This window comes from Camelus dromedarius, chromosome 13, assembly GCF_036321535.1.
Source record: "Camelus dromedarius isolate mCamDro1 chromosome 13, mCamDro1.pat, whole genome shotgun sequence".
In the NCBI taxonomy this organism is placed as follows: Eukaryota; Metazoa; Chordata; class Mammalia; order Artiodactyla; family Camelidae; genus Camelus; species Camelus dromedarius.
The window spans coordinates 56,070,236-56,089,372 of record NC_087448.1 but is presented as its reverse complement, the minus strand read 5'-3'; the positions used below and the strand labels follow the sequence as shown (position 1 = coordinate 56,089,372).

Genomic DNA, 19,137 nt, shown 5'->3' with positions numbered 1-19,137 from the left:
TTCTTTGGGTTGGCAGAGTGATTCTTCTGGCCTGGGCCAGTTCTCTCTCTGCTGGGCTCCATCATTCATCTCTAGTCAGTTGGTGGGTTAGCTGGTGACTGGATGAGCTAAGATGGTTTCACATGTTCCAGCTGAGACTTTGGTTGTCCTTCATATAGCGTCATCCTTGAGCAGACTAACTTAGAGTTGTTCACATGGTAGTTCTCAAATTGTAAGAGCAACAAGAGAGGACATGCTCGGTTGTGTAGGCACTTTTCAAGTCCATTTACTTGATGTCCCATTGCCAAAGCAAGTCACACAGCCAACCTAGAATAAGTGCAGGACCCAACTATCCAGGGGCATGGATATGGAAAAGGGAATTATAGCCATTTTTGCAAACAATCGACCACAATTTGAATGTGAGCAATTTTATGCCAATAAATTTGAAAACTTAGGTGAATTTTAAAATAATGAAAGAAATTATATCAGTAGCTAAAAATTTAACCTCTCCCACCCCCTGAAAAGAAAAGGTAACCTTACAGATGGAACTCCAGCAAGCATTCAAGGAACAGATAATTTCAGCCTAATTAAATGATTTCAGAGAAGGTAAAGAGGGAACACTTAACCAGCTCATTTTATGAGGCTAGCAAACCATGACACCAAGAACCAGACCAGGACAGCATGAGAAAAGATGCTTATAAGCTAGTTTCATTTATAAACATAGGTGAAAAAAATCCCCAATAAAATATTAGTAAATAATCCAGTAATGAATATATATATGTGTATGTATATTTATTTTTAATTCCAAGAAAGGTTTATCCCAGGACTTACAAGGTTCTGAGTTTTACATTAGAAAATCAATTAATTTACCACATTTATAGATGAAAGGGGAAAGTTATATGCCTATTTCAATAGATGCAAAAAAAAAGCACAATTTAATAAAATTCAACACCTATTTGCAGCTTAAAAAGATTTTTTTAAATTTAGCAAATTAGGATTAGAGAGGAGCTTCCTTACCAAAAAAAGACAGCAAACATAGCATATAATGACAAAATGCTATTCCTGGATTGGATTTGTGTGTATAGAGGAGGTTTTAGTTGTGTTTATGCTTTGTATTCCTTTTAAGCCTGAAATACCTGGGAGAGTAGGAGGAATAGAGGGAGTAAGATCCCTAAAAGGCCTTTGGAAGCTTGATTATTCAGGCTCTGGAATAGTTAGAGGGAGCAGAGCATGAAAATAGAATAGGATCAGGGTTAGAATAATTTTTGTTTTATCTTTTTAAATTCTGCTGAAACTTTTTAAATGGATTAAATTCTAAGAGATGCTAAAAGTTATTATATGATATAATAGATTTTAAGATTAACTGTTACAGATCACAAACTACATAGTTTTTTTTTAAATTTGGAAACAATTTCAAACTTGCAGCTTGAGATTCAGAGTTGCAAGAATAGTACAAGAAAAACCATACACTTTTCACTCAGCACCCAGCTTCCTTGATTCTTAGCATTTTTTGATAGTTGTCTTATTCTCACTGTCTCTCTGATTTTTACATATATGTAACTATATATATAGTTTTATCCACACACACACACACACTTTTTCCCTTGAACCAGTGAAGCTGCAGCATGGTGCCCCTTATATACCCTTATATCTCACAAAAGCGTATAACTTCCTATGTAATCTTAGTGCATTTGTCAAGTTCACATGGGTAGATTTCTACTATCCAAATCCATAGACTCCATTCATGTTTTGCCAGTTTTTCCCAATAATGTCCTTTAAAATTCAAGACCTGATCTAGGATTAGACATTACAATTAGTAGTCATGTTTTTTAAGTCTCCTTCAATCCAACAGTTCCTCAGTTGTTATCTTTCATGACTGTATTTCTAAAGAGTACAGACTGGTTTTTTAATAGAATGACAGGTTTGGATTTGTCTGACTTTTCTCAGTTTGTTGTTATTATTACTACTACTACTATTATTTTAGTCAGGAATACCACAAAAGTGATATTGTTTTCTCAGTACTTCAGAGCAAAAGGCACAAAATGTTAATTTTTCCTTTACTCTTGATGATAACCTTTGCCACTTGGTCAAGATTCTGTCTGCCAAGTTTTCCCAACATAAATCATTAACTATTTTGTGGGAAGCCTCTTGAGGCTATAAAATATCAATGCATGGATTTTAATATTTGTGGCATGCATAATTTAAAAATACTGTAGAATTAATTATTTAAGTAGTTACTAAAGAAGTATACTGTGCTATAATTGGAAATTGGTAATCTCCTAAGGATTAGCATGTATATAAATATCAGTTTGTTTAAACATGCTTGCTTATACATAGTACAAAAGTAGATGTCATGTAGATAAGCCACTAAGCTTCAGATATATATTTCTAGCTTTAACTTTCTATTTGATCTGAATTATAACATTAATTTTCATACATCATCAGTAACTTTCTATTATAATCAAACACTTCTATAAATATTGTACTGAGGACTAGATAGTAAACCCTTGGAAATTTTACATCAAAAAGGATCTTGAATTGCCAAAGCATTACTGAAGAGAAAGAAAGAGGCTGGAGGAATAACTCTCCCAGACTTCAGACAATACTATAGAGCTACAGTCATCAAGACAGCATGGTATTGGTACAAAAACAGACATATAGACCAATGGAACAGAATAGAGAGCCCAGAAATGAATCCTCAAACTTTTGGTCAACTAATCTTTGACCAAGGAGGCAAGAATATACAATGGAATAAAGACAGTCTCTTTAACAAATGGTGTTGGGAAAACTGGACAGCAACATGTAAAACAATGAAGCTAGAACACTCCCTTACACCATACACAAAAATCAACTCAAGATGGATCAAAGACTTAAACATAAGGCAAGATACAATAAACCTCCTAGAGGAAAATATAGGCAAAACATTATCTGACATACATCTCAAAAATTTTCTCCTAGAAGAAATAAAAGCAAGAATAAACAAATGGGACCTAATTAAACTTACAAGCTTCTGCACAGCAAAGGAAACCATAAGTAAAACAAATAAACAACCTACGGAATGGGAGAAAATTTTTGCAAATGAAACTGACAAAGGCTTGATCTCCAGAATATATAAGCAGCTCATACGACTTAATCAGAAAAAACCAAACAACCCAATCCAAAAATGGGCAAAAGACCTAAACAAGCAATTCTCCAAGGAAGACATACAAATGATCAATAAGCACATGAAAAAATGGTCAGTATCACTAATTATCAGAGAAATGCAAATCAAAACTACAATGAGGTATCACCTCACACCAATCAGAATGGCCATCATTCAAAAATCCACAAATGACAAATGCTGGAGAGGCTGTGGAGAAAGGGGAACCCTCCTATGCTGCTGGTGGGAATGCAGGTTGGTGAAGCCACTGTGGAAAACAGTGTGGAGATTCCTCAAAAGACTAGGAATAGACTTACCATATGACCCAGGAATCCCACTCCTGGGCTTATATCCAGAAGGAACCCTACTTCAGGATGACACCTGCACCCCAATGTTCATAGCAGCACTATTTACAATAGCTAAGACATGGAAACAGCCTAAATGTCCATCAACAGATGACTGGATAAAGAAGAGGTGGTATATTTATACAATGGAATACTACTCAGCCATAAAAACCAACAACATAACACCATTTGCAGCAACATGGATGCTCCTGGAGAATGTCATTCTAAGTGAAGTAAGCCAGAAAGAGAAAGAAAAATACCATATGAGATTGCTCATATGTGGAATCTAAAAAAAAAAAAAAAAACCAAAAAGAAAAAAACAAAGCATAAATACAAAACACAAAAAGACTCATAGACATAGAATACAAACTTGTGGTTGCCAAGGGGGCAGAGGGTGGGAAGGGATAGACGGGATTTCAAAATTGTAGAATAGATAAACAAGATTATACTGTATAGCACAGGGAAATATACACAAGATCTTATGGTAGCTCACAGAGAAAAAAATGTGACAATGAATATATATGTTCATGTATAACTGAAAAATTGTGCTCTACACTGGAATTTGACACAACATTGTAAAATGATTATAAATCAGTAAAAAAATGTTTAAAAAAAGGATCTTAGAAATCATTTAGTCTTTAATTTATTTTGACTTAATTCTATAAACAAACTAAAACCTTAGAGAAAATTGTAATTTATCCAAAGTTATATATTATGTGAAAAGGCCCAAGTTGCCACTACAAAGAGTTGAAATCAAGTAAAATGTAGAAATATTTTTGCTAGTAGAGAATTCTTGTTGTAAAAGCCAGATAGCAAGAGTTTAAATCTGAGATAATGGCAAGTAGGTCGCATTTATGCTAATGAATTCCCATTCTCCAAACTCCCAACAAACGTACAGACCTTAACATTTGAACAGTGAACTTTTTCTCATTAACCTGACTTCTTAATGAATTGCTTTAGGCTACCAATAGCGATAAATTGTTGAAAGCTAGCATACTAGTTGAAATACATTTGTTAGACTTTTGTAATAATAATAATGTATCCCCAAATTTAAATCTTCACTGCAGATTAGGAGGCACAGTATTAGTCAAAACAGTTGGTGCTTAATAAATTGAGTGTGTGTGTGTGTGTGTGTGTGTGTGTGTGTGTGTGTGTATGAAAGGTGGTCTTTAAACCAGTTAATTTTGTTACCAAATCCAGAATGTGGCCTGTCATTGGTTTGCAGCATACACACTTAATTCATACTATCCTTAGGTAGAGATTTAATGTTTGTTTCACAATTGCATGATAAAACTGAAATAATTTTAATAGATTTTTGACTAATAGTAACCTTCATGACTTCTTAACCACTTACTGATTGCCTTTCAGAACAAAAGAGATGAACATTTACTGAAAAAAAGAAATGTTCCCCAAGAAGAAAGTTTAGAAGATTCAGATGTTGATGCTGATTTTAAAGCAGTAAGTTGCCATGTTCTTATAAAGTGTTTTTAAAATATTTTTTATAATAACGGGAGAACTTCATTGTTAGTCTAAGACCAATTTTACAATGATAATTAAAGTATATTAACTCTTAACTTTAGTAGACTATTTAATAAGTATAATTTTGCTATTAAACTCTTTGCTGAACTATTTTTTTTTCTTTTTAAGCAAAATGTAACACTAGAAGCTATATTGCAGGTATGTTATTAATTTAATAGCCTCATTTCGAAGTATTTTGAAATTGATTTATTTTTAATTTCTGAAATTTACATTTGGTGTTGCAGAATGCCACAAGTGATAACCCAGTGGTCCAGTTGAGTGCTGTCCAGGCTGCAAGGTAGATACTAATTTGTTCACAGAAAGAATTATGTCACACCTAGGGAGTCTTAGCTGATGGTCTAGAAGTAGTGCATTGTTATTTCTGTTCACAGTTTGAACATTGTAGAGTTAATTTCTTATATTTGTTTTTCTAGAAAGCTACTATCCAGTGACAGAAACCCCCCAATTGATGACCTAATAAAATCTGGGATTTTACCAATTCTAGTCAAATGTCTAGAAAGGGATGATAAGTAAGTATGAATTTGACTTCCTGTTCAGTTTTTCAGCTAACTGAAAATTAGTGATTGTTATTTAACCAATGGGTTCAGTTTGGTTTTGCGTTTATTACATTTCTCATTTGTCACGCATTTTAATGTAATTTCCTTATTCTCTGATCATACTCAGCAGAGCTAGTTTCTCTTTTTAGTTTATGAAGTGTGTGTATATTTTCCAGGAAAATTTTAGCTTATTTATTGTCTATTATAACTTATCTCAAATATTTATAGTCTTTATTTGCTAGTTGTTTTTTAAAGTAATATTTTAAAACAACCCAAATAGTGTTTGAGTCACTCTTTGCTTATGCGTCTATATATAGATTAACCTCCTGACTTGAGTCAACATGAATGGCTTCCAGAACTGAGTAGCTCTTTCTTACCCTGGGAGTATTCCAGCTAATTCACTGATACTCTACAAAGTCTTTAACAGAACTCTAACTGTGATTAGTTATCTAACATCATGCTTTTTATTTGTGATAGGCTAAAAGTAAGAGGGCAGATTATAATTTTCCAAAATAGAAAGGGGAAAACACCACTTGATATCTTTTGAGGTACTGGCCCCATTTCTGTTAGTGTTTAGAGATATCTTGATGTGCTGTATCTTAAACCTCATCAGTTTGGATTAACTGATGAGAATGTAAGTTTGAACTCCAAAATATATTAAAACAAAGGCTAATGTTGCATTTAAGGCACATTTAGACTAAAACTTGGAATATTTTGCTAAATGTCTATGGGATTTTCATTTAACTAGATAAAAATAGTGGTATATAAATGCTGCCACTGAGGGTTCTTATTATTTAAAAATACTTTCTTCTGCTTCCATGGTGTGCCACAACCATCCCTCCAAAATCCCTTAACACGTTTTTATACTATCATATATATTTCCTGTAACATGATTTATTTAAGTAAAAATAACTGTTATTTCAGTTCTTAAAAAAAGTTATATGTACCTCAGCCTTTAGGGCATTCTTTGTTTTTGGTCTGCTTTTCTTTCTTCTCCTTTTTTTTTTAACTTTCCAGTCTTTGGCATAGACTCATTTGTGTGGGTATGTCTGTGAAATACAGCATATATACAGAAGAGTACACGAAAATATGTACAGAACTGTGTAACTACCGCCCAAAGTAAAAATAGAAAATTGTCAGTAGTTTTGATCTGACTTGATGGATTTGTCATGGAAAATTGTGTTATAATATAAAAGACCATAGACTTTGGAGCCAAATAGACTTGGTTTAAATTCAGGGTTTGCTGTGGACCAAACCCAGGTAGTTTCTAAGCCGCAAATACCTCATCTATAAAATTTGGGTGGTTGTGAGGAATGAAATAATATATATAAAAACACTACACAATACCAAGTTTATAATAAATGTTCATTTATTGTTTACTTACTGCATTCATTATTTATTTTTTCTCTATCTTCTCTCTCTTTTTTCAAATGACATCTTAGAAGACTTTCCTTGGCTTTGTAATTGTACTTTTTACATCTTTGTTTTCTCATTTAAGACCTTCATTTTCAGTATTTTGCCAAACCACCTAGCATAACCTAATAACCCTTTCTTCTTCCAATCTGGGACAACATACACTTTCTCATCTTTGCTCATATCATCCTTTTATTTCTCTTCTGCCCTGATACCCTCTTATTTTGCCAAAATTCATCATGTAGTTCTTGTCTGCTCCTCCATTTTCCCTTCTGTGCCATCTTTTTAACCTCACCACCTGCTATATTGCCGACATTTATTCACCATAAAACCTTTTCCTTCTTGTATCTCTCTAACCTTTTGATATTAACAACCTCACTCTCTTTCTTTGATATTTATAGTTTCTTCTAAGTCCCTAACCTGACTCTTCTTGGTTTCTGCTCTCTATTACCTCTTCCCCCTTTGGTATTCTATTTAAAGGAATTTATGTTTCTCAGCTATATCCTAATTTAATAAATATAATTTCCTTTTAACAGATTTTTTCTACATCAGTCTTTAACCTTTTTTAATCTATTCTGCACACCATGCACTCCAATTTTATTTTCTTTACTTTTCAGTGGCACTCTATACTTAGTATATCTATAGAATTAATTTCAAGTTCTGAAACCTGAGATTTGAGTCCTGCCCCCTCCACAACTCACACACTTAGATACCCTACCTTCCAGTTGCATCCCATATTATATTTTTGCATATCTTCTTGGCTTCAGCTCTCTTGACCTCTTCCTAGTCGTCTGTACACATCATGATTATCCCACCCATGATACTTTTATTTGTATTTCTAGCTATCAGTGCCTTTTTTTCTTTATCATTCTTTGAAAAGCTAGTTCAGTTTTCACTTTCTTTGTGAGGTCTTCCATCACTATTCCAAATTGCAATGATCTCATTCTTTCAGCAAAATTATGAAGCCTTGTAATATCTCCAGTGTTTAAAGCAGATGGTATGGTGGAATCAGAGCTTTAAGACCAGTCTAGAAGTTGTGGCATTGATTCAGATGAGATGGTGAGGGCCTCAGCTAGCACAGTGATATTAGGGTTGGTGCTATAAATATAATAAATATTTATGAGGTAAAATAGACATGACCTATTAATTAGATGTCTGTGGGAGAGGAAGGAGTCAAGGAAAATAAAGACTGACTGAATTTTGCAACTACTGATGGACATAAAGAAGTTGGTTTTTACTGACTGACTTTGAGACCCAGTGGTGGACTTTGAGACATTCAGGTGTAGATGTCCAACATGGGACATAGCAAAGTGAAACTCAAAGACAAGGTAAAGGATAATCTGTGGGTCATAAATGTAAATGGTAGTTATGTGTCTAAAGATTTTTTATTGTTCTTTACAGTCCTTCATTACAGTTTGAAGCTGCTTGGGCATTAACTAATATAGCATCAGGAACTTCTGCACAGACTCAAGCTGTTGTACAGTCTAGTAAGTACATTAACTTCCTTACTCGTTGGGCCTTTTTTTTTTAAGGAAGGAAGTGGAGTTTTAGTGTAAAGTTTTATCTTACAACATTTTTAAGCTTGTGACTATTATAAGTTACTTTTGATAGTTGATATCTTTACCATAACTATCATTAATCTATCATTAAATAATTTTAATTGTGGTTACTAAAAAGTAAATAAGAGTTTTATCTTTTTGGGTAGAGATCATCTCCTAATAATTTAAAATTTTTTGTTTCTGGTACCTCCAAGGTGCTGAGTAGCTTAGGCCTTTTAGCTTGTAACATAAGTATTTTTAAAATTTTGCCTACCTTAAGACGGGCTATTAGTGTGTTGACCCAATCTGACAAAAGCTCTTTGAAAGATGTCACTAAGTAGTCTGAAGTGTGGGGCACTTAACAGACATTAGGTGGTACTCAAGATGATGCTAAGTAGTAAATGATATAGCAATAAGTTACATTGAATCAGGGAGTGAGAATACTGTTCTCTTCCTCTTTTGTTTTAGATATTTCAGTGATGTCAGGGAGAAGGTTTCCAGTTAGATATTGATTGTAACAAAAGAGGAACAGATTTCTAGACTAGGGCTTTCAGTAGAGATTACTGGGTATAATTTAATAACAATTTTTTGTTTTCATTTAAAATTTTTTGGTTATTTTCTATATGTGGTAAGTGATACTGGGATTCTATTTACAGAAGTGATAAAATGAGTTAAAATGCAAATATGAGTCGATTGAAACCCTCATATATTGCTGATGAGAATGTAAAATATTGCAGCCTCTCTGAAAAACAGTCTATTGAAAGGTTAACCATAGAGTTATCATATGACCCAGCAGTTCCCCTACTATGTAGAACCAAGAGATATGAAAAACAGAAAGCCTTGTACAGAAATGTTTGCAGCAATGTTACTCATAATATTCCCCAAATAGGAATAACCCCAATATCCATTAGCTGATGAGTAGATAACAAAATGTAGTATACCATGGAATATGATTCAGCAATAAAAAAATGAAATTTTTAAAAATAAAAAGAATGAAATACTGATATGTGCTACAACATGGATGAACCTCAGAAACATTATGCTAAGTGAAACAATCTAAACAAAAAAAAACACATATTATACGATTTCATTTATATGAAAATGTCCAGAATAGGAAAATCTCGAGGACTGAAAACAGAGTAAATGGTTGCCTAGGGCTGGGAGTGGGTAGTAGGACTGTTCTGGGTATGAGATTTCTTTTGGGGGTGATGGAAATGTTGTAAAATTAGATTGTGGTGATGACCACAGAGCTCTGTATAAATACTAAAAATCATTGAATTATACACTTAAACAGATAAATTATATTGCATGTAAATTATATTTCAATAAAGTGGTTAAAAAGTGAGTCAATTTTAATTTAAATGTTAAATAAATAATACAGGTGGTGCATAGATACAGCTAAAAATCCCAGAGGTAGTATACAATTGACTGAAATTTAAGAGAAAATGATCTAACTTATTCTTAGTTTCCTACTAGAATCAGTATGATACCAGTGTTTTAGAATTTGAGTTAACGTGTAAGTTATGTAAAGAGTAAGCATTATAATGATATATTATTGTGAAATATAAAGTAGGCCTGATACGAGAATAATCAGTTCTTTAATTAATCTCATATCAGTGATTGGGATCACATTGACTAAAGTATTATATTCTAAGTTTACATGTAACATTCAGGGTAGAAACTTTAATTTAATACATTTTAGATAGAATTTCATGCTGCTGTTTTCTTTTAATAGCACAATAGCAACTTTTAGACACTGTCAGTAGGTCTGTTATTTGAGTATTACTAGAAGAAAATACTAAAATTTATTATTCTTAGGGTAAATGTATTTGCCACATTTATCATTTAATGAACTATATTGGGCAACTGTAGTGCTCCAGGCTCTGTATGTTTTATCAGTTTATTTAGGCTGAAATGTGTAAACTCATCAACACTTGCAGTATAAATCGTTTTTCTTTATCGTAGATGCCGTACCTCTTTTTCTGAGACTTCTCCATTCACCACATCAGAATGTTTGTGAACAAGCAGTATGGGCTTTGGGAAACATTATAGGTAAGTTGCATTTAGGTTTGAAAAGATTCCAATTAAGTATCTCAATTAACTTTTTTCCTACATTGGCATAGCCATTACACACTATGTTTCCTCTAATTTTAACATGGCTTGACTGTCTTTTTGCCTCATAAATACTAATGTAAGATGGTACCTTTTTGAAATGGATATGCAATTTGCTATCAGGATTGGTAGGTTAAATTTGTGTTCCCCAAATCAAAATCTGGAGAAACAGCAGCCCTTGATGCCCTTGACTAATGGTGAGGAAACATAGAACATCAGTGTCCCAACATGAGTCATTGCATACATTTCAGACTTTCTCATCCTGAATGTAATTTTTTTTTAAATACAATTTTCATTTCTGTAGGTGATGGTCCTCAATGTAGAGATTATGTCATATCACTGGGAGTTGTCAAACCTCTTCTGTCCTTCATCAATCCCTCCATTCCCATCACCTTCCTTCGGAACGTCACATGGGTCATTGTCAATCTCTGCAGGAATAAAGACCCCCCACCGCCTATGGAGACAGTTCAGGAGGTAAATGAAGAATTGCAAAGGCCAGATGGTATATTTTCCCTATGTTTATGCTTTAGATTTTCATGTACAGGGAATGAAATAATGCATATTCTGATTTCATTGCAGGTATGAGATTTTTTTAAGTAGCATATCATATTTAATTTTTGATTCCTGTGAAATGAAAGTTGAGACTCTTGGGGCACCTAAAAGAATGTCAGTCCACACTAACTCTTATTTTTAAACGACTATGTTCATAAAAGGAAAACTGAAAAATACAAAAGAAAAAAATAAAATCTCGAAAGTTTTATTACTACCTTGCACTGTTGGTTTAGCACTAAAAAAATAAGGGACTGCTATAGATAAAAGTAGTGTACTTATATGCAAATATTCTTAAGTGATTTTGTGTTAAGTCCAATTGAAATTTCTCTTGATTCCTGACAAAATTCATGTTCTAAATATGTGGCATGCTTTGTGTTAAATCTGCTAATTAAAACAAAGTAAAATCTTGTCTGTTTATGCTTTGTAAACAGGTTTGAGTATTTTAAGTTTTTAAAAGTCCTATGTAATCTTTAATCATTTAAACATTTCTGTGTAGAGAAATGTTGACTGTGAATCTTTAAGCTTTTTAATTGACATCTTTCACCATCTTCTGCCACCTCTTGCTCTTATGGAAAGGGTACTTAGTGATTCCCCCCCTTTCACCCTTCCTTCCTGATTTTAAAAAAGATCTGTAATGTCTTGAGTGCAGCAAACTTTATACTTTGTACTTGTCATAATTTTTTTTTTACTAAATCTAAGGTCAAAAATTTTGATTTGACTCAAGTAATTTATTAATTAAAATCTTATTTTTTACTTTAAACAGGTAGGTGAGACAATGATGGCAGTTTTAAGAATAGCTTTTTAAAAATAGTTATGCTATATGCTTGTATCTCCATTCTTTCCAGTTAACATTGTATATCATAAACAAGATTATTGAAAACAAATGTTTTCCTTTAAGGTACATTAATCTCTGCTAGATTTATCTGGATATTTTAGACATCTGAAGTGTATTTTTGGTTTTTCAGATTGAACTTAATCAGATTTTCATTTTCCTAATACAAATTCAAACAAAATTAATGTTACTTTTCTTGCCCTGAAAATAGTATTTACTGCTTTTTAAAAAGTCAAAGTTAATCATTTTTACAAAGACATATTCATCAACTCTAGTGTTATTTGTTGTTTATCTTCTTTCCTCAGATTTTGCCAGCATTATGTGTCCTCATATACCATACAGACATAAACGTAAGTAAAACAGAAGCTTAGATTTGAGATTTTGCCCTTGATGGCACTGAACGGGTTATTTATTCTTATGCTTTTAATAATTGTCAACTTATATCTTATTAGCTTATCAAGCTTCCACAATATATATGTAGTTTTCAGAAATAGGATAAAGGTTAAATTTATTATCTTAAATCAGACAACAAAAATGTTAACTTAAGAGAAATCACATAGGTAGTTAATTTAGTCATTTGTATCATTAGTGTTTTTAAGTGTTAATATTTATAAAGTGGTAAAGCACCTAATTTTTAAAAAATCTTATTTGATTCTTACAATACATAGGCTATATATTACTGTCCCCATTTTAAAGAATAAGAAATTGAGCCTTAGGGAAAGATGAAGTGACTTACCCAAAATTGTTGAGCTTGTAAGGGTCAAAGTTGGTATTTAAAACAGATCTTCTGATGACAGATCTTGTTTAATTTCTGTGAAACTACACTGCCTGCCATGCTACTGCCTTTTGAGATACAGTATTGAAGGATATCAGGTATAGTTTTAAATGCAAAGGCATTTTTGGATAATCTGTTCATTACATGGGATTTAGTTAAACATTTATTATATGTATTCTGGCAAACTTTGTTATTGGGCAATCTAAAAATTCTCCTAATGTAGCAAGCAACGCTAAATGTTATTCTTCTACAGAGTAAAACAGTGGATAAGCTTCCCTGAATTTAGAATTAATTCTGGTGTTATCTAGCATTGATTTGGCTTCTCATGTTCTAACTAAGATCTCTTTCTGATTTGTTGTATGTTTGTGTTTTTATAATCCTATCTTTGTCTACACACATACATAATGTGTGTGTATGTGTGTCAGAATTATGTGTAATTTATCATTGGGATGAAGAAAATACATCATTGCTAACATTTCTAAAGAGGCAATATAGTTATATAAACTTTGAACCACACATTTCCTTAGTTAATTTTAGGCCTTAGGCTCTTAGAGAAGAATCTTTTAAAGGTAACTAAAGTAACTTTTTATTTGTGATGTGTTAGTCTAAACACTCATAGAAATTCAGTGAAATCTGTTTAGTTAATATACTGTTCTATTTCCAAAATGGATATAAAAGGGATTTATCAAAAGATATAAGATAATAAATATCTTAAAAGAAAGGAGGAAGAGGCAAATTATTTTTTAAAACGTATTTGTTGCTTTTGAATGCTAAAGTTAGTCCTAAGCTTTCTGACAGCTATAATTAAAGGGGAAATAAGCAAAATACCTGATTTTTCCATTAAGACTTTTCCCCTAGGACATTATGGAATTGATTATAGGTGAAATAAAAGCTCCTAGCATCTATTGGTCATATTTATTTGAAAACTAGAGGTATTAGAGTGACAAAGTACTATAGTAATAAGTATATCTGTCAGGTTTAATAAACACAGATTATTCCACATAAGCCAGAATTGTGCCAAGAATTGTAGGCTCAAAGGTGAAGAAGACATGGAGGCTCTGCCTTCTAAGACCTAAACATTAGAAGCAGATAAAAAGAGTGAAAGGAGGGAACTTTTGTCAATGACTTGGTGTGCTGAAATTGTTTCTATAATCTCTTTTATCTTACAAGCTCCCTTATATGTTTTGTTGTCCTATTTTATAAGTAAGGAGATTGAAACTCAGTAAAGTAAAAGAACCTAAGTAAACTCATACAATGTATAAGAGCCATAGCTGAGAATTGTATGCTCTTTCATACCATGATCACATAAACAAACAATATGGTTTGCAAATAATCAAGAAAAGTAAAACAGGAAAATGACCAAAATGCTAGAATTATGAAAGCACATATTCTCTCTGGCAACCAGAATGCTTCACTAAAAAGGTAACATTTGAAATAATCATTATAAGGAGAAGGATGGTTGTGGAGTGGTGATAGAGGTGGCAGGGATGAGTATGTTCATAGCTGGCATTTATTAAGGGTTTAAAATATAGGATGAGCAGGATTTTGTCAGGTTAAAAAAGTCATTTCAAGTATATAAGGAAAGATACTAAGGACTCAAGAGAATACATGGAGGGTTGTGGAGAATATGGGTAGTTAATACCCCCAACACACTTGCTGGGGAGTTAAGCTGCAGGATTTTGAATCCTGTATTAAGGAGTTTGGGCTTTATCTTTTAATCAGTGCAGAGTCATTGAAGATTTTTAAATAGAGGAGTGATGTGCTTATGTGTGTTATAGTCAGATAACTTGGACGAGGTAAGGAAGGTCTGGAACGGGGAAAGTTTGAATGTAGGCTGGCCTATTATGCTATCATAGTAGGTTTAAGGAAGTTGATGAAGGCATGAACTTGAAGCAGTTAGGGGAGATAAAGTGAATAGAACTTCAATAGGAAAGGATCAAGAAGAAGGAGAAATAAAAGTTACTTTGGTTTCTACTTTGGCAGTCTATATGGGTGAAAATGCCATGAACCATCACCAGAAGGAGTCAAACAAAAGGATGAGACTGGTCTAGGAAGATGATGAGGTTATTGTAGGACAGACAATTGATTCTGATTTACTTGCTGTTCATGCATAGTAATGTTTTTAAGAAAGAAAAGGCAATACAGATTTGAGATTTATCAGTATTTAAGGGATTCCTGAAAATATGGACATTGAGTAAGATTCATAAGAAGGGCTAAAAATTGAATTCTGTGGAATTCTCTGCATTTGAGCAGTGGCAGCAAGGGAAAAAGAACCAGCCAAGGACCAACTACTTTTTTAAGAAGAAAGAAGGAAGCATAACTTACGAAGCAAAGAGTAGGGAAAAAAATAAGGCAGAGATTTAGCAGGTTCTAGATCATACAGAGTCTTGTATACCACCTTAAGATCTTGTAGCTGTTAGGGAACCAAAGAGTAATGATCTGATTTTGTATTATGGATTGATAGTTCATTCCACTGAGTGGAGTGTAGATTTTAGAGGAAAGTGGAGTTGAGAAGACAGATCAGTGGTAATTTTGCGGTATGGATGAGAGAAAATTAGGACCAGTACTAGAGCTTAGACATTAGGAATAAAAAGACTAGGGAAGACTAGAGAAATGTTTAGATGATAAATTTGCTGGTTTTGATGTGCGTGGTGCGAGAAAAGAGGAGATGGGAATAATACCTGGCTTTCTAACTTGGATCTTAGGGTAGGACACAACCAAAAACAGGAATAGCAGCAAGGAGAGATACAGAACAGCAGGAATGACTTCATTTATCAGACAGTGACTAGTGAGACTGATGGAGAAATGGGGTTGGAGTCTGGAGAGAATTAGGTAGCTTACGGACTTTAATATGCCTTTGTGACATTAAAAGAAAAATTAAATATTGACCCCGAGTAGTAGAGAAAAAATCTGGACTGATTCAGGTCAATCTGTGTTCATTTGCTTTCTAGTTATTGTGCTGCTTAAAGTGCAGTTGTGGTGATTCCATAGCATTTGATTTACCTATCCTTTTTGAAGTTGTTCATCCATGGCTTGACATGCCCAGGCAGTGTTGAGTGTTACCCAACATTTGATACAAATCTACCTTACTTTGCTCCTGGTACAGATGAAATTAGTCAGTTGTAGCAGATTGGTTATGTGCTAAGACTTGATTGTTAGTGATACTCGGTGATAAATGTTTCGGGGTCCCCCAAACCACCCTCAAGTTCAGTAATTTGCCGGAAGGAATCACTGAAAAAGCTTTTACACTCATGCTTAACATTTATTACAGCAAAAGACACTGGGTATCCTACAAGTTAATTCAATTCTGACACTATCTACCTGAAGATAGTGTCAAATCCTACACTCAAGATCTGGTGTTCAGTCCCACATGAAAGCCCCTCCTTCCCCCTACCCACTGCCCCACTTCAAATGCCAGTCACAAGCCCAGGTTATCACCTCTTCTTCTGACCAACTAGCTATAGACTAGAGGTTTCCAAGATCCTTTCCTTGAGTTCAGTTAATTTGCTAGAGTAGTTCAGAGAACTCAGAGAAACAATTACATTTACCAGCTTTTTAAAGGATATGATAAAGGATACAGATGAAAGCCAGATGAAGAGATACATAGAGCAAGGGCTGGGAGGGTCCAAAACAAAGAAACTTTTATCCTCTTGAAGTTAGGGTGTTTCACCCTCCTGGTGTTGATATGTTCACCAGCCTGGAAGCTTGTCAACCCCCAACTGTTGGGATTTTATGGATGTTTTCAAATGTAGACATGACCAATTATTAACTCCACTTCTAGCCCCTCTTCCTTCTCCAGAGTTTGAAGGGCAGGGCTGCAAATTCCAAGGGTCTAATCATGGCTGCATCTTTCTGGTAACCAGTCTTCATCCAGGAGGCCATCCAGAGTTGCCTCATTAGAGCAAAAGATGATCTTAATGCTCTTATCACTTAGGAAATTACAAGGGTTTAGGAGCCCTGTGTCAGGGATAGGGTCAAAGACCAAATATTGGAGCAAGAAATGATCTTAGTGTTCTTATCACTTAGCAATTTGTAAGGGTTTTAGAGCCCTATGCTAGAAACTGGGGCAGAGACCACTATATTTCTTATTTCACAACATTAAAATCAACAAAGGCAAAAGGCACATAGGGCAGAGTTTAGGAGAAACCTGGTGCAAGTTTCCAGTTGTCTTCTCCCAGTAGATTGGTAAGGACAGTGCTTTATTCTCCCAGCAATCATGTATGGCGACATAAGTATTACCAACCAGAAAGCTCCTGAACTTTGGTGTCCAGGGTTTCTGTTGAGGGGTCAGTCACATAAGCTTGGACAGCTTGCATGACTGATTTTTAACTGCTCGATCTCTATCCCCTCCCAGAAGTCAAATTGATAGAGTGTGGCTCAAGGCCCTAGTCAAACAAAAAGATATTTACCACGGAATCACATTGTTAGCATAAGCTGTCTGTCTGGTCCAAGGTCTCAGGAATGCAGTGTTATCAGGCAGGATTATCCAAGGGCTCAGAGGTTATCTTGAAGGAGCTGATCAAGGGCCAATCCTTTCTTTGCAATGTGTAGGATCTGAGCACACCAAACATATAAAGATTAATTGAAAGTATATAGTAACTTGGTTCAGCTCTAGTTGTCTCTAAAGCATGTGTGAAGTTAACATTCCATAGACATTCCACAGACATCTATCTTCTAGGAAGTGTTATACATGTTAATTGCAGTTTTCAGTAGGGGTGCCTAACAGCACATTATTTGTTAGCGTATTTACTGGAGGTGATAAAAATCAGTAAAGCCCTTTGAGATGAGTATATTCTTGTTGGAAGACTTTGCGTTGCTAGAGATTTTCCTTTGATTCATGTGATGCCAGTTTTCAAGGAGTTTGTTAGTTCAAAACCTTGACCTGAGCTATCTGTCTTTTGCATGTGTGTATGTGTCTCCTACTGTGTATTTAGAGATCAGCTTTCTACCATTCATCAATTGTCTGGAATATTTCTCAAGTAAAAAGTTTTAACACTTTGTAGCAGAGAAAAACAGACATGACTAGTGAAAAAGTAACTCAGGATTGCTGAAGACTTCATTGGCACATGATTAATCTGATTATTAGCTGGAAGGAAAGGAGTATACTTGGACTATTAGTGGCTATAAAAGCCACATAGTTTAGCATAAAATCCAGAAAAAGGGAAACCAAGGAAAAAGAATAGTAGAGGGGGAAGGTATGACATAGGAGAATCAGCTTAGATGGGAAAAGGCAGCAAAAGGTAAAATTACAAACATCAGACATTGGGTAACTGTTAGCCTGATAATAGAGATGAGGAAAGCAAACTGATAAAAATAGAAGGAACTAGAATAGCCTGATAATCTTGTGCTGTGAATTTCAACATTTTAAAACTTTTTTAAAGTGACATTTTTCAGTGAAGGCCCAATATATTATAAAACAAAACTAAAAAGACTTTAAGAGTCTGTAATTTCAGGGGGCCTGAGGCCTACCTGTAGCTTACTTTCCTCCATCAGCCTTTCAGTTGTTCTCGTGGAGATCCCACCAAAAACCATTAACTGATCTCAGCTTAGAAACCTTAAATATTTTATTTTTCTAGGCTCCTGTATATTAGTTAGGGGGAAAAAAAAATTCTCTGCTAGTAATTAGAGGCTATGTAATGGAAACAGTTACGTTTCATTTAGTGGCCTCCTAAAACCTCCCAGACCAAAGCAACCAGTATCATTCTGCACAGTATTCCATTTTGTGGACATGATTTATTCAAACACACTATTTTGGGTAGGCAGTTAGGCTGTTTCCTGAATTCTGAAAATACAATTAATGGAGCAGGAAGTAATCTTGTGTATTTTCATATTATTGGAGATATACTTCAGGGTGAATTCCTAGAAACAGGATTGCTAGGTCAGAGAGGGAGCATATTGTAGTTTTTTGTTATATACTGCCAAATTCCCTGCCATAGGGGCTGTGCCATTTTGCATTTCCAGCAGCAACATACAAAAGTGACTTTCTCCATAGCCTTGCCAATAGAATGTGTTGTCACATTCTTAATTTTTGCTAGTCTATGAGAAAATGTATCTCATTTGTAATATATGTTTTACCTTTCTGAGTGAAGTTGAACGTGATTTCATATGTTGAAGAGCCATTTTTATACCTTTGCAAATAGCCTGTTCATATCTATTGCTCATTTTTCTGTCAGAGTTTTGGTCTTTTTTTCCTTAGCTTCTAAGATCTCTTTATGTATTATGGATATTAACTCTTTATTTGTGATACATATTTAAAATGTTTTCCTAATTTGTCTTTTGGCTTTTCTTTGGGTTTGATGTATTGAGTTATAGGTTTTTGGTTTTGGTTTTGGGTTTTTTTCTTTATGTTGAGGAAATATCCATAAAATTCTGTTTTGA

The 19,137-nt window shown here is 34.1% G+C and overlaps 1 protein-coding gene across 1 annotated transcript in view; it reads left to right on the top strand.

Annotated features, from left to right (window-relative positions):
* Positions 1-19,137, top strand: part of KPNA3 (karyopherin subunit alpha 3) — a 73,437-nt gene that overhangs the window by 41,725 nt on the left and 12,575 nt on the right. The window contains exons 3-10 of the mRNA XM_031466414.2: positions 4,831-4,920; positions 5,110-5,139; positions 5,226-5,278; positions 5,415-5,510; positions 8,352-8,437; positions 10,454-10,540; positions 10,905-11,074; positions 12,290-12,334. Coding sequence (XP_031322274.2) covers positions 4,831-4,920; positions 5,110-5,139; positions 5,226-5,278; positions 5,415-5,510; positions 8,352-8,437; positions 10,454-10,540; positions 10,905-11,074; positions 12,290-12,334 — 657 coding nt within the window. The remainder of the gene's footprint in view (positions 1-4,830; positions 4,921-5,109; positions 5,140-5,225; positions 5,279-5,414; positions 5,511-8,351; positions 8,438-10,453; positions 10,541-10,904; positions 11,075-12,289; positions 12,335-19,137) is intronic.